The sequence below is a fragment of the Pagrus pagrus genome, assembly GCF_965226575.1.
Source record: "Pagrus pagrus genome assembly, chromosome: 3".
Classification (NCBI taxonomy): domain Eukaryota; kingdom Metazoa; phylum Chordata; class Actinopteri; order Spariformes; family Sparidae; genus Pagrus; species Pagrus pagrus.
In genome coordinates this window covers 21,346,255-21,361,131 of record NC_140187.1, presented here as the reverse complement: position 1 = coordinate 21,361,131, position 14,877 = coordinate 21,346,255, and the positions used below count along the sequence as shown (strand labels likewise).

The 14,877-nt window shown below is 43.9% G+C and overlaps 1 protein-coding gene across 1 annotated transcript in view; it reads left to right on the top strand.

The window, feature by feature from the left end:
• rassf5 (Ras association domain family member 5) overlaps window positions 1-13,803 on the top strand; it is a 28,879-nt gene extending 15,076 nt beyond the window's left edge. Inside the window, exons 3-6 of the mRNA XM_084348767.1 lie at window positions 9,648-9,761; window positions 10,260-10,596; window positions 10,693-10,808; window positions 11,407-13,803. Coding sequence (XP_084204893.1) covers window positions 9,648-9,761; window positions 10,260-10,596; window positions 10,693-10,808; window positions 11,407-11,550 — 711 coding nt within the window. The 3' untranslated portion in view covers window positions 11,551-13,803. The remainder of the gene's footprint in view (window positions 1-9,647; window positions 9,762-10,259; window positions 10,597-10,692; window positions 10,809-11,406) is intronic.
• The last annotated feature ends 1,074 nt before the right edge of the window (window positions 13,804-14,877 follow it).

The window sequence follows — 14,877 nt, the reverse complement described above, 5'->3', positions numbered from 1 at the left end:
ACACACACACACATATCATGCACGAGAGAAAGCTGGATAACCCCGCAGGCCTGCAGCAGAATGTTGGCAGCTACTCCATCCCCCGGGGGGCAGATAACACAAAATTAGACCCCTGGTAGCGTGCCAGGTAGTACTCTGCTTCTAGAGCGTGGTGAACAAATACACACAATCATGCTGCCCTGAAACACGTTGATGGGAATGGCGAGAATTGGAGCGAGCGACTGCGTGAGCGAGGGAGATCGAGTACATTCTCCCGAATGTCGGGATAAAAAAAGAAAAACATTTCTTTCAATATTCTGCATCTACTGGAACAAAATCATTGGCATATCGTTTTTTGTCCAGTCATTTTTAGCTTAACTTCTTCTTCTCACTGAGTTTAATGACTGTGTAGTTAAAGATAACTTTGAATTAAGTGAGCGTCGATGATGTGTCTTGGAGGTACGTGCCTCTCTCCGCACTCTTGTTTTGTTCATAGAGTACACTACTGCTGCAGACAAGAGGAGATATGACAGTTCATTTCCTGCAGTCCTCTTTCTCCCCTTTTGCTCTGTTTTGTAGCTGCAGCTCTGTGTGTGAGTGTGTGAGTGTGTGAGTGTGCTTGTGTGTTGTCGTCCCCTTCTATCTTTTACAGATCCTTGTTGTGTGTGCATCAGCAGAAATTGATCCCCTTTTACCCCCGTTAAGCACATACATGCGGCATACTGACCGGGCTTCATCGACTCGGAGCTAGTAGGAGTGTCGTTCAGCATGCATGCGCGCGTGTGTGTGTGTGTGTAGCATCCCACCCCCTGCAAGCTGCCTTTCTCCCTTAGTGATTACACTGATGGAAGCGAGGAGCAGAGCTGCAGGTAATCAGTCTTCAGTTGAGTCGGATCTGACAGAAAGACACCCGATGAAAGGGCGACTGTCCCTCTAGCAGCATATATGTTTACCTATAATCTTGTGGTAGTAGATTTTTAAAATCATATTACACACAGAAACGGCAGGTGCAGACAGATGCACGTCTGCGCCATCAATCTCAGCAGTGACGGGTGGCATTAGCTGCTTTTTGACGAGGTGGGTCACCGCCAGAGTCAGAGGGCAGATTGTGGGGTCATTATTGGGTTAGAGGTCACTGTAATCTCCATCCGGAGGGCAATCAGTCATTATTTTCTTAATCTCACTTTACGCGCTGGGTGTGAGCCCTCCCTTCCAGAGATGGTGGTGCAGCTGTGATGGTGGTCATGTTTTTTCTGCTTTTCTTGCTTGTCTGAATCTGTCTTATTTGTTTGTGTGTCAAACCATTAGCTCTAATTACGGCTTGGTTCTAGATAAAAGCCACATGTTTACACTGGTTGTGATGCTTCTGGTGATACGTTGCGTGCTGCAGCAGAGTCTCACCAGAAGAGCAGCCATCTTCCTCTGGTCTGTCTCTGCTGCTTCCTGTCACTGCTGCTCTTACGTATGTAAAACGGGAGGCTTCATATCTCTCACTCATCAGTGTTTCTCTTTCTACTCTCTCTCCCTCTTCAAGAGGAAGTGGCCGTGCTCTGCAGGGTGCAGTCTCTCGCAGGAAGACAGACAGAAGGAGAGAGAGAGTGAGAGGGTGGAGGGAGAGAGAGAGAGAGAGAGAGAGAGTGAGTGGAGGGAGAAGGGGGAGGGTGCTCGCAGGCTGATAACACACTAAACCACAGATGGTTGAGCGAGGCTGCAAGAGAGTGAGGGAGCAGAAGTGGGTCCAAAGACAGGCAGAAAGAGAGAGAGAGACAGGAGAGGAGTGGGAGCGAGGCAAACTGAGTGGGAGGCATCCGTCTCTCTGGTAGTATTGCCAAAGCAACTGAGAGAAGAGGAGAGGAGAGGCAGTGCAGGGTCTGTGAACGCAAGGAGATCTTCTGCCTGCTGTTTACTCTGGGCTCCGGGGACGGATGGATGCTCACTCTCGTAAATACCGGCACGACTGAGCTGCCGCCGCAGCCGGGGACTTGATTTGAACAGTTTTTTCATCATAGAGACTCAGAGCAGGATGTGGTATTGCATGCGTGCCATTAATCAGCGTTTGTTTGCGGGTATATCAGGGGCTCTCAGGTGAGCAGGGTTAACTTGAAACCAACCTGTAAACTGACTCCTGGACATCAGCCTGTGTTTGTGTGTGTGTGTGTGTGTGTGAGAAGGTTACATGCTGTGTATGAGCATATGCGTTTAGCCGTAAATGAGCAGGTGAATCTACTGTATGGTGTGTGTTTGTGACACCGGCGTCAGAGCATACACACAGGAGGAAGTGACACGTCTGTGCTCGCTCTCGGATTTCCTGGTCCCCTCTCCGGTGGCACGCAAAGCGCCTAATCTGAGCCGAGTTCACCTGTCTCGCCCTCACAGGTGGGACTCTTAACTGTCTGGATGCATCAACAGTGGAGCGCTGACTTTTTCTGGAGGAGTACAGGACAGTTAGACGCGTGCAGACTCTGATCGTGGCTGATTGTCACATCAGCCCTGCCTTTTTCGTAAAAAGAAATCAACCAGCACTTCCTCAAGCTGTCAACGTGCCGCTCCGGTGCTGCGCTGGTGCCGGAGGCCATCTCTGGACCTCTCCATGACTGTCAACACAGTGATGACCCCCTCCATGACCAGCAGTAACAGCATGAGCAGTGGGTACTGCAGCCTGGACGATGAGAGCGAAGACTTCACTTTCTTCACAGCCAAGACCTCGTTCTTCCGCCAACCCAAGCAGGCAGCTAAGGTATAGAATCTGGACAACACTCACTCTGGTAGATGAAATTGTAAGAGTAAGACAGACTCAGATTGGTCAGGAAGTCGGTGTTTCAGTTGGGCTGGGAAACAAACTGCCATTTATACTAAAAACATGGCAGCAAAAAGCAGAAGTGTGGAGAGGAAGTGGTGATGCATGTTGAAGTAGGCCTCTAGGTGTGTGTGTGAACGTATGTGAGAGTGTAGGAAAGGTTACTGTCATACATCTGTTGTGTCACATTGATCTGTCCAGCCTTGTTCATCAGCCTTGGTGCCTTTTGGCTCCAAGGCTCATTTATCACGTGAGCGGCTAGCATAGATTTTGCATCACAGTCTGAGAACACTGTTTGGAGAGTAAAGACTCACTGCTGTGTGTTTTTATGTCAACAGTCGACAGATATTATGATCTTTATCGTTTTCAGAGTTACAGTGCTATATGTAAGAATTGGGCATCTGTCATATTCATACTACAACACAAATTGGGGGCAGCATGTCACCAGAAAGTTGGGTTGTCCATCCCGTTCATAAGAAAACTAGGAAATGCACAGTCCCTCTCATAGGTCTTCCTTTTTTCAACGAACAGCTAACATATTAACACTGTCAGTAACGTTATGCAATTAGCCTCCTTTATGAGCTATTGCCAAATAGCCAAATTGACATTAACAGCTGTTTACTTGCCAGTATAGAAGAAATGTGAGTTCAGCATCAAACCTCATCCCTTTACTCACCAGCAGCTCTCCCCAGTGTTGTAAAGCAACGCCGATGTTAATCTTTTCTTTACTCGCTCATGTTGGAATCAAGGCAGACTATAACCTCTTGATCTACAATGTGATATTACAAGACAGGACAGGCCCAGGTTAGCTGGTTAGCATGCTAACTTCAGTTGATACCTCTGCAACACATTACATGACGCTAAAACTCATATTTTTTCACATTGGGGTGCTAATTTGAGCTCATTTTTGAAAGTTTAAAACAACAACTTAACTGTAGTGGGTTAGGGTATGGGTTCCCAGTTACCATGGCCACTCATTGTTTTGTTGGCACTCAGGTACACACTTCCTGCCTTAGCACACACATTGACGCTATACAATTAGCCTCCTTTACAAGCTAAATAGCCAACGTTAGCCTTGACAGCTATAAAATACCTCAAAATGGTATTACGAGAGAGGATGGGCCCAGGCTAGCTGGTTAGCATGCTTAGCATGCTCAACTTCAGTTGATTTCTCTGCGGCATAATACATGATGCTAAAACTTTTATTTCGTCCCAGTCTGTTGATAATTTTAGCTAACGTTTCATTTTTTTCAACTAAATTCTCACTCTCGGCTCCTTTAATGATGAGAACCTACAGCTTCCATAGAGGTGTCGTCTTTACAGTGCGTGGGAGAGGTTACCGTAGAAACAAAGCTGATACTTTTGCACTATAACGTGTGTGTGTGTGTGTGTGTGTGTGTGTGTGTAGGGCAACTACTTAACTGTAGTGAACCATTTTCCCAGTTACCATAGCAACTCATGGTTTTGTTGGCACTCTGTACACACTTCCTGAGATTTGATGTTGCTCTATTGCACATGCAAATGCTTCACACGCCATTGTGCCATATACTGTAACTGCAGTATATACAGTATAACTTTCACTGCTGGTTGTCCCATGACGCACAGCTGGTGTTTGAATGATTTTCTACAGCAAAAGAAGCAGTGTGGCAAATAGAAAAGAAGAAAGTGTGTTTGGTTGCACAAGAGGCCCAGAGATGACATTTTTCAGACTACATTTGGCTACATTTGCATTCATGTAAAACATGCTCAGCACTCCCTCTTCTTGCCGTCCTTGTCCCGGCAGTGCCTTTGGTGTCTGACTTGGAGAAGGTATAATCTCTGAATAATTGACCAGCTGTGTTGTGTGTGGAGTTAGGGTTGCTGAGACTGAAGGGTACTGGGGTTAGCTTGTCTGGGCTGCCAGCTGATGGGGCCTGATTTCCCTGGCACTACACAGCCAGAGAGACAAAATGTTTTGACATAATGTATAGCAGCACAGTCAGCTAAACACAGGAGAGGGGATGCTTCTACATCCTCGATAGTAATTGAATTGTGTCCTTGGGTCGAGCGCTAAGAGAAGCCCTGCAGTGTGTCCTGTGTTTCCCCCTTGTGTTTTAATATGAAAAGGAGATATGCAAAAGATCTGCATGGCATCCTGTGAATAGAGATTGTATCATGTGTTATATGTATAAGGAGTTAGAAATATGTCACCGTGTTCAGTCTTGTCTTCCAGGCTTGTGTGCATGTATGTACAGAGACACGCAGGGACATGCTCTCGTTCATCAAAACAGTGGAGTTCAGGTCGTCTTTTCTTTATGAATTATTTCCAGAGCTGAGCCTTTTGCTCCAGATTAGCCAGCCAGCTTTAATGTGCTCTCTCTCTCTCTCTCTCTCTCTCTCTCTCTGTGTGTGTGTGTGTGTGTGTGTGTGTGTGTGTGTGTGTGTGTCTACCACCGTGATGAGCAGGGAGCATATTCATTTTTTCTGGTCTGCTTTTTGGTGCAGTGAAAATGAATGAGTTACAATGTAACTGAGTGAGTTATGTATGGCTGTTGGTGATCCTCAACACTATGAAAAGCATTTTCACTCGCACATCAGGCGAAATTGGAAGGAAACAAAGATTGTCGGTGTGTGACAAGGTGGACTTAAAGATATAATATCTAACATTTCTGCATTAAAATGTCCAAATACAACCAGGCCTTAAATATTTTGTTGAGTCGTGCATTTACATTATTCTAACAAACCCAGAGAAATTCACAATTGTATTCAAGATAACAGTACTATATTTTATTTAATTCTACTGAACATAACCTGAATAAAACTTGAAAACGGATAGATGTTTATTGGCAATCCAATGAAGACAACAACTCCCATGATCCCATGCTACTTACGTCTTTTGTTTTGTTTTGATATGATTTGAGTAGTTGCAGATATTGCTTATTGAGCATTTAGTACAGTACTCATAAAACTGTACTTTATTATATACAGTTTTACTATACACAGTACTATTTTATACAACTATACACCTATGCTCCACTACATTTCAGATAGAAGTTGTCAATGTTTTTACTCAGTCGCATTTTTGATTTTACAGAGTAGTTATTTGTGTTACAGATAAAGACTGCATGTGCAAAATATAATATGTTATGAATATGTTGCATTATACACAATACAATGCTCTTAAAGGAATTAGATTAGCACCACTGGGAGCAGAAGCAGCATTAAAATACTGCTAGCAAATTAAATATTTTAGTTACCATCTTGATAATAGATGCATTTTCTTTTGATACTGAAGTATGCTTTGCTGCAGGTGCTTACTTCAAGTCCAGTGTGTAGGATTTAGTGTGTATCTAGCAGTGAGGCTACAGATTGCAAACAGTGAAGTACCCATTGTTTTAATCTCCCCTACTGTGGCCGCGAAAAACACCAAAAAATGCTAGAGTGTGGAGTGTTTGGTCTGTCCATGCCAGGTTACTATAGAAACATGATGGACTTCATGGAAGAGGACCGGCTCCCTCTGTAGATATAAAGACTCATTCGAGGGCAACAAAAACACAAAAAATGCTTCGTTAGTTTCAAGTGATTATACACGAATGAAAACATAGTTATGAACATTATATTCCATTTCTGCCCATAAATCCTACACACTGGACCTTTAATACAGGGTGGTATACTCATTTTACATATCTACACCGTTTATAATATACATATGTAAAGGGTCAGAGCCTTCTGACTATTGTGTGTGTGTGTGTGTCTGTGTCTGTGTGTGTGTGTGCTGCTGGCAGCGCCGGCACACAGCGGTCTCTGAGCTGTGAAATAGAATCAGCGTGTGTGTTCTCGATTGCGCTTCTCCTCCTCGACACTTGACCCAGTAAAGGCGTTTTGCTAACACACGCTGTTATCAGTGTGTGTGGATACTGTACAGTATGTGTGTCTGTGTGTGTGTGTGTGTGTGTGTGTGTGTGATTGCGTTGGGTGCATATTCAAGTGTTATTGTTGAATTCTGCTCACATATTTTTCTCTGTATTATTTGACTGTTGTTAGTTTAGCTCTGACAGCGCCCCTCCTGTCCTCAATCTTGGCTGTAATAGATCCTAGAGTCTAGTGTTACCTGAAGATCATGATGTCAATTGCACACACAAACACAAACACACACACACTTGGAGGTTTTATAGGCAGTGTCAAGAGTTAATTTCAGGTTAAGGTGGTCAGGTTATACAGACAGACAGGTTTGACACATGGTTTGATACTGACTCCTCTGCAGCAGTCGTCTGACCTCTCTTGTCTGATCTCATCAGAGTGAGAGCCTCAACACTTACTCATGTCGCCCCAAGGGGTGTGTGTGGGTGTATCTGCATGGCTTGTGTACATATGTGTGTGTGACCCTTATGTAACAGTCCTAGAAATCTTACACCCTTAAGCTGCTTTACATCAGTCCACATGAATCACACCATTAAACTGGATTAAACAGTCTGAACCTGTAATATTGTTATCACGGTCATTCAAATCAGTCAGTGAGTACTCTCGTTGCCGTGTGCTGGTGTTTGCTAGGTAAAATTGACTTTAAGTTGTCGCATTTTATCACCTGTGTCATCAGGTACAGTACATTGTTATGGCATGCTCACCGCTCCACTTCCAAAAGCACTAAATGCAGCAAACTCTGACAGTCTGGTGTATCAAATTTGGACCAGTTTAGATATGAAATCAAAAGTTTAGGCGCTTCTTTAACCTGCGATCAGATGACTTATGTTTCCATAAGATGTGAGCATGTGGAAGATTTTACAGCAGCCCGAACAGTTCTTAAGATAAACTTGGCTGCATAATGTTCACTGAATCAATCATGTGTTTTATGTTACATTAAAAACATCAGAGCTCTTACCATCTCACCACCAGCATTATTTAGTACCACTCATCTTATACTAACCACTTAAAATAAAGCTCTTAAACCAATAAAGTACTTCTCTATAAATGATTCCCGTATCATATTTTTCATCACTTCCAAAGTGCTAGTCACGCAAAGTGTTTGTGTTTTCTTGTAACCACAGTGAAGCCTTCTCATGGTTCACATTCCTCTGTTTCTATGCCTTGCCGGTCACTGGCTCCCTCATGACCAGGTCCAGTCAGGGCAGCGTCCCAGGACCTTGTGGAACTCTCAGAGGCGGAAACTGCTTCATTGTCCCGATCCATTGTCCCCTGTCCACTCTCACTGGTATGCAGACTGGGAGGGCAGGGCGCTGCCCCTGATACATTTAGAAACTCTCGTACAAACGCAGGAATTCCTGCGAGGTTCTTTGCACTCTGAGGAATTTTAGATGCAAGTCAACTCCTCCGTATCCCTCAGATTCATTGCTTAGCCCTGGACACTTAATGTTTATCCACCAGAGTTTGTTTTTTGTTCTCATCTACATGTGATTAGATGAGTCCACTTGGTGACTCTTTTGGAGTCTGTGGAGACCAGAGCCATGCCTCTAAACTCTTGATATTGAAGCGTGTCATCAGAATGAAAAGGGATTTCAGTAATTGAATTTGTGGCGTGTAGTTACCATCAAAGCATCAGCTCTTACTGCTGCTTCACAGGACGTGGACATTTACCAAGATAGGAAGAGCATAATTGCCCAGAGGAGTGGCTGATGATAAGTATGGAGATAAAGGCATCAACAAAAAGAACACAGACACACCCACACAGACGCACACACACACACACACACACACACACACACACACACACACACAGAGACACAGAGAGAGAGAGAGAGAGAGACAGAGACACACACAGTCCTATCCCAGCATCCTTCTCCAAACATCAGCCTTGAAATGTTAAATGTTATCACCTCTTTTTGCTAAATGCCAGCCAGCATGAGGTAAGCTACACTTGTGCTATGTGTGTGTTCCTGTGTGTGTGTTTATTACCACAAGGCTCCTTAGTGTATATGAGTGCACACACACGCAGAGACCCACATGCACTTGCACACTGCATCTGTGTTGAATGAAACAGTGACACAACCTGAGGACTCCCCTACAGAGATAATTCCTGCCCTGCATTCTCTCTCTCTCTCTCTCTCTCTCTTTCTCACACACACACACACACACACACACACACACACACACACTGTCTCTCTCTCTCCCTCTGTGCCCCAGAAAATGCAAACGAACAGGACAAGGGAAAAAAAATGCTATTGTGAGATAGAGAGGATGCATCCCACTGTACTATAAATAACCCAGTCAAACTCTGTGTTGCTAAGGCTGGCTCAGCAGCCGCTCTTTCATCATTCCTTACCCCTTACTCGCCTCTCTCTCGCTGCCTCCCCCTCTTTGCCTCCCTCTCCTCCTCCGTTCATTGCGTCTTCCCTCACTCACTCACTCTCCTCATCACAGAGGGAAGTGAGTAAGAGTGAGAGGCTGGCCGCGCTGTCAATATTCTCATGCTGTGAGGCTGAATGCGTGATTGGCTCCATTCACAACATTTCCTGTCCCCATGTAGAGATGCAGAGATGTGTAAACAGCTGAGGAGGACGAGGTAGTGTAGTGTCTGCAAGAATCCCCGCAATCACAGAAGCAGCTTTTCTTCTTGAGGTTGACAAAGATGGAGGATAGGAGAGGGAGGTGTTGTGACAAGCAGTCGCACTCGAGGGGGAGACCCTGAAATGCAGGAAGCGACCTAGATGATGCCTGCAGGCCAGTCAATCGTCATGCTTCTTTAAAGGGTGGAAGGGTTTCTCTTGGTTCTGATCTCTATTCATAAACTTGAGCAAAGCGACACAGATGACTTGGTTTTTAAAGGATTGTTGATGAAGGCAGCACCATCTGCTGGTTAAAATAAAACACTGCTACTACCAGAACTCTGATATTCATTAATACTGACCCCCCCCTTCGCTCTCTCTTTGCCTTACAGAAGAATGAAGCAAAGGAGGAAGATAATGAAGGAACAAAGGACCTGTCAGAGGAGGAAGTGCGGAAAAGGATAAAAGAATATAACGCTCAAATCTCTGAAAATGGCATGAAACTGGTGAGTTTTGAATACTTGGTGCTAGTGAATGTACTCTGATGTATAATGTCAAACTCACAATGAAACTAGAGTTTTATAACTGTCATGAATAGATGAGGCCTAGAAACAGGAAACTGAGCCCGGACGTAAGGTGGCGAGCTTTAACAAAAGTTGGACATCAGCGTGAAAGACATGAGTGAAGTAATCATTAAAGATGCATGATGACATCAAAGTAACTTTGATATACACAAGACGGGCTTTCATGTTTAAAAACACTTTATTTTTCTCATACTGTCCATTGCTGCAGCACCTCTATTCGCCCTCTGTCTGAATGTTCAGTTTTAGCTCCTGCCTCTCTCCCGAAATGCCCAATCTATTCTGATTGGTCGGCTCTCACAGGCCTGAGCCGGCACCGGTCACTGTGTTTACGCATCAGTTCTGTTTGGGTCTTTGCAACCACCGCAGTGCTGGAAATGTGTCTCCACTCTCTTACTGACTCCATCTTTTCCTGTGTTATAGGCTACAGATGGATCCTACACAGGCTTCATTAAGGTCCACCTGAGGCTCAGTCGACCAGTCACAGTCCCCGCTGTCCCCGAGGCGGCGGGCTCAGAGGGAGCGTCCAGGCCAACGGGAAGCCACAACCAAGCACTGTCAGAGTGCCAGGCAGTGACGGACTGTGGGCCGAGCGAAAAGAGAACGTCCTTCTACCTACCATGCGACTGTGTGAAGCAGATCCACATCAGCTCTCTGACCACCACCAGAGAGGTCATCCAGGGCTTGCTGAAAAAGTTCATGGTGTTGGACAATCCCCGCAAGTTTGCGTTGTACAGGCAAACGCACCGTGACGGACAGGGTGAGGAAAAAAACCCTTCTGACGAGTTATTTTCCTGAGAACATATGTAATAGACAACATTGAATTAAATGTTTCTTTGTGCTTTGTTGAATCCAGATTTGTTCCAGAAGCTTCCTCTGTGTGAGCGACCTCTTCTTCTGAGGTTGATAGCAGGGCCTGACCCAGACCACCTCAGCTTTGTCCTTAAGGAAAATGAGACTGGAGAGGTGGAGGTGAGAATATATAACATATAACAATTTTAAAGCTAAATTAGAGTGTATATGGAAGTTTTTTAAACACAAACAAACCTGCTAAAAATAGGCTGTTGACTCAGTAGCAGTGTGCCAAGTTCAACATCATAAACAGGATATAGGAAACAGTAGAACGTGTGACGGTTCATATCGAAACCTGTTCTCTTATGACAGTAGCTCACTGAAACGTGTTTCTGAAGACATTTAGGTAGAAATGAACCACGCAGCTGCTGAATCTGTCTTCATTTAAACTCGACAACACTTTATAGTTTTTCAGAATTTTCCAGAGGCAGCGAGTCACGCTCCTGTGGACATGTACCATTGGAGTGTCCACACGTTTGCATGTTTCAATCATAGCCAATCGAAGCTGGAGCTGAATAAACACCCGTGACTACAGTAGTGTCACTTGACCTGGGAATTAATTCCAGTTGTACCCTTGTTACACAATTAAATGTTTACATGCTTTAATTTGCCATGAAATGTGAATTATGCAGGCTGCTGAGGCAATATCCTTATTTTTGATAGATAGGATGCTAGCAGTAAAACACTAATAATCTGTTTTTCACTCTTCCTCTGACAGTGGCATGCATTCTCTGTCCCCGAGCTACAAAACTTCCTGGTAATCCTGGGGAAAGAGGAGGCGGAGCGTGTCCGGGCAGTGGAGCATAAATACACCATGTACCGAAAGAAACTCCAACAGGCTTTACAACAACATGACCCTTGACCCCCTCACCTGTTACCTTACAACCTCAACCCAGGGAGAGACTGACCCTTCGACCCCCCTCAAGACCCGTGATCCAATCAGAGACTGGAGCCGGAGCTGAACTTGTCTCCACCCTCCACATGTACACCCAAACATACAGTACACCCACACACAGATGCATACCCTTTCTCAGGACGCATACGAGCCCCACCCACCCTCCACAAGCACCCTCCATACATCCACTCCCTGAGGAGAGAATCAGGGGGTTTTGAAAGCGACATGAAAGGCTACAGGGTGTGTGGTCTGCTAGCTGATTGGACGAGTAGTGTTTTCATTGCCAAGGACACACACACAAAGAAAGATCACAGCAAGATCTGAAACTCTGACTTGAAATCTTAGGACTGATATTAACCAATGGTGTTTTTAAAGATTCCTTCTTCTTCTGCTACTGCTGCTGCTGCTACTGCAAGTGTTACTTATGCATGAGTCTCTCTCAGCTCATCCCCCCCGCACATAGAGTTAGAAGTAAAACAGAAGGCATGATTACTTTTCTCAGCATCTCTTTGGGATGGAAGGACAATCATACTCTTTTTTCTTGGAATTGATGTGTAAGGTTATCACCAGATGTATTATTTATTTCTGCTGAAATATAAGATGTGTTGATTTGTGAGGAAAGAGTTTAGGGTTGGAGGCAGAAGGCTGCTAGGACCAGAAGGAACGGAAAAGATAAGAAAGCGAGATCCATTCTCTGATTTCTCTCAGGGAGCACGTGTTGAGCAGAGATAAAACCTAAAGGAGGAAAACCAACAGAATCCCACCTTTACACCACAACATCTGAGCCCTCCTCGTCCAAAATCTCAACCTTTTAATTAGCTCCAATCATTCAGTTTTCCTCCTTTAACGCCCGTGAAAAGATGCTGTCAGGTGCTTCACTGACAGAAACTTCAATCTGACCCAGTTATCAAACCTAACTTCTTCTCAAATGTGAACTGTGATTTCATCCTCCCTCCCTTGCATGGACTCTACTTGCAGATGAAGCCCACTGAGTTAGACAATCCATATACCTTTACAGATTTTACACTTAATTGTAAAGTACGCTGTTATTGTATATGGGCTGCGTTTGAATGTGAGAGGGTTTTTACACCAAAGCTTAGAGGGACAGATCTGTTGAGAGGATTTTAAAGGGATGTGAAAGTTTATTGAATTAAAGGTGGTGTATGTTAAAAAAAAAAAGAAAAAAAAAAATGAGCAGCTTCTGTTTTTGCACATGTAGATGCAGGTCACTAAATGGCTCTTTTACCCCCCCTTCAACTTTCCACCCATGAAAAGAAAACTATATATATGAAAACTCATGATAATGGCTATGATGTACCAATGATGTGTTTGCCATGCATATGTATTATGTAGACACTGGAAAAAGAGTGACAAGGTTTAACTTTGTTGTTATTACGATGAATAATAATATTCTTTTGGTATCATTCCTACTGGTTAATGCGTGTGTGTGTGTGTGCGCGCTCATCTAGGACTGTGAGGATGATGTGAATAGTGTTTTATACTGAGTGTGTCATCAGCGCTCCCTCATCGGGCCTCACTTATTCAGTATTAAAACAAGCAGCGACTGCACATGTAATATAGTTCATTACAACTACAAATGGGGTTGTTTCGGAAAAGATATTTGGCGTGCATGCATCATAAAATGAGTGCATTTAACCAAAGCATTTACTGTCAACATCTTCCACACACACACACTTTATTTAATATGACATAAATGCTGATAAATGAGGCCCCTGTCCATAAGCACATGCTTCTCAGTAAACCCAAACCTACTTCATTTTTTAACACCGCCACCCAAAACCCAGGCTGTTCCTGCTGGCAGTGCCTTTTGTTTCATGTGCCCCTGTGTTTCAATGTAAGGTGTGTGTGAGCACACAGGTGCCTGAGAGTGTATGTCTGGGTTCTTTTGCATAGTGTGCAAATCTGTGTTTCTCGGGTGGTGCGGTATATGTTACTTTTCTTTCTTCCCCTTAACTTTAACACATTTGTCTTTCCAACAAACCCTCTGTGTGTGTGAGTGGGTTTGTGTGTGTGTGAAATGCGTGTTATTTATTTCATGGTCCACCTCATCCATATGATATAATGTTGAGGATGTTGAGACTTGATGCTTTTTTTTTGCCATTTATTTTGTTTTAATTGAAGAAGTGTGTATAAATATAGCAGTAGAACTGTACAGAATAACAAAATGAAATAAAAAGGTCATCCCTTTATTGAAATGTTCTCATGTCTCTGAGTTCGACTGAGTTTCACTGATGGCACGCAGAAACGGGTTTTACCTCTTCTGCATTTAAGTTGTCTCATATTGTGTGTTTTTAAATCACGAGGCCCAAAATGGTTCCCTGTGTCACAGGTCAATCCAGTCTTTGTTTTCAGCTTCCTGTTAGCCTCACTTCTACTGTGAATATAGGCATAAATTATGCAAATGTGTGACATGCTGATGTAGTGTGACATCAAGAAGTCACAGAATTAAAGGCGTTTCTTCTGTAGGAGACAGGACCTCTGGTTGGACTTTGGGCTTTTTAAATTTCAGACCTTTTACATGCACAAGAACCAAAACAACACACTGAAGGGAAGGAAAAAAACAAAAAAAGCATAATAGGTCTCCTTTAATCACATTACACACATGTATAATATATTTCTCAGGAAGTTTTAAACCACAGGGTGGAAGAGATGCCTCTCCGTTACCTTGACTGATAACAGTTACAATAGAAATAGAGAACTTGCACTGGTTGCACTTCTCTGTGTCGGTCTGTACAACAAAAGTTTCTTTGAGCTAGACAATGAACTCCAACAGACCGAAGGCGTGAGGGTTGCTCCAACAGAATAAATACTTTGCAGTTATTGCTGCTCCGTGCACATCACTGTCATATTATAGACGGTTAATTCAAGATTTGAGTGTTTGTGGGATTTGTTTGGGACAGTCGGATGTGCACCATTTAGTGCGTCAGTGACCTGAACAGGACGTGTTGTCCAGACATGATCCAAGTACCAAATGCTGAGCTTTGCATCTCGTGTTCTTTGACAGCATGCATTGCTTTCAAATCACCAGCAGGTGGCGATGTGTCATCTAAAGTGCAAATACATGCAACGTGTAAGCTGTGTGTGTGTGAAAGCACAGATGCATGTGTGTGTGTGATGGTGTTTCATATGCTGTGATGTGCTTAACATGATAAAACATGTTGCAGTGACACTCAGCTTTACACAACACTTTCCCTGATATGGTCGCTTTCAGGCAGATCCTGCTTTCAAAGGGCATTCAAAATAAAGTGTTAGGCCAGTAAACCCACAGGTGTC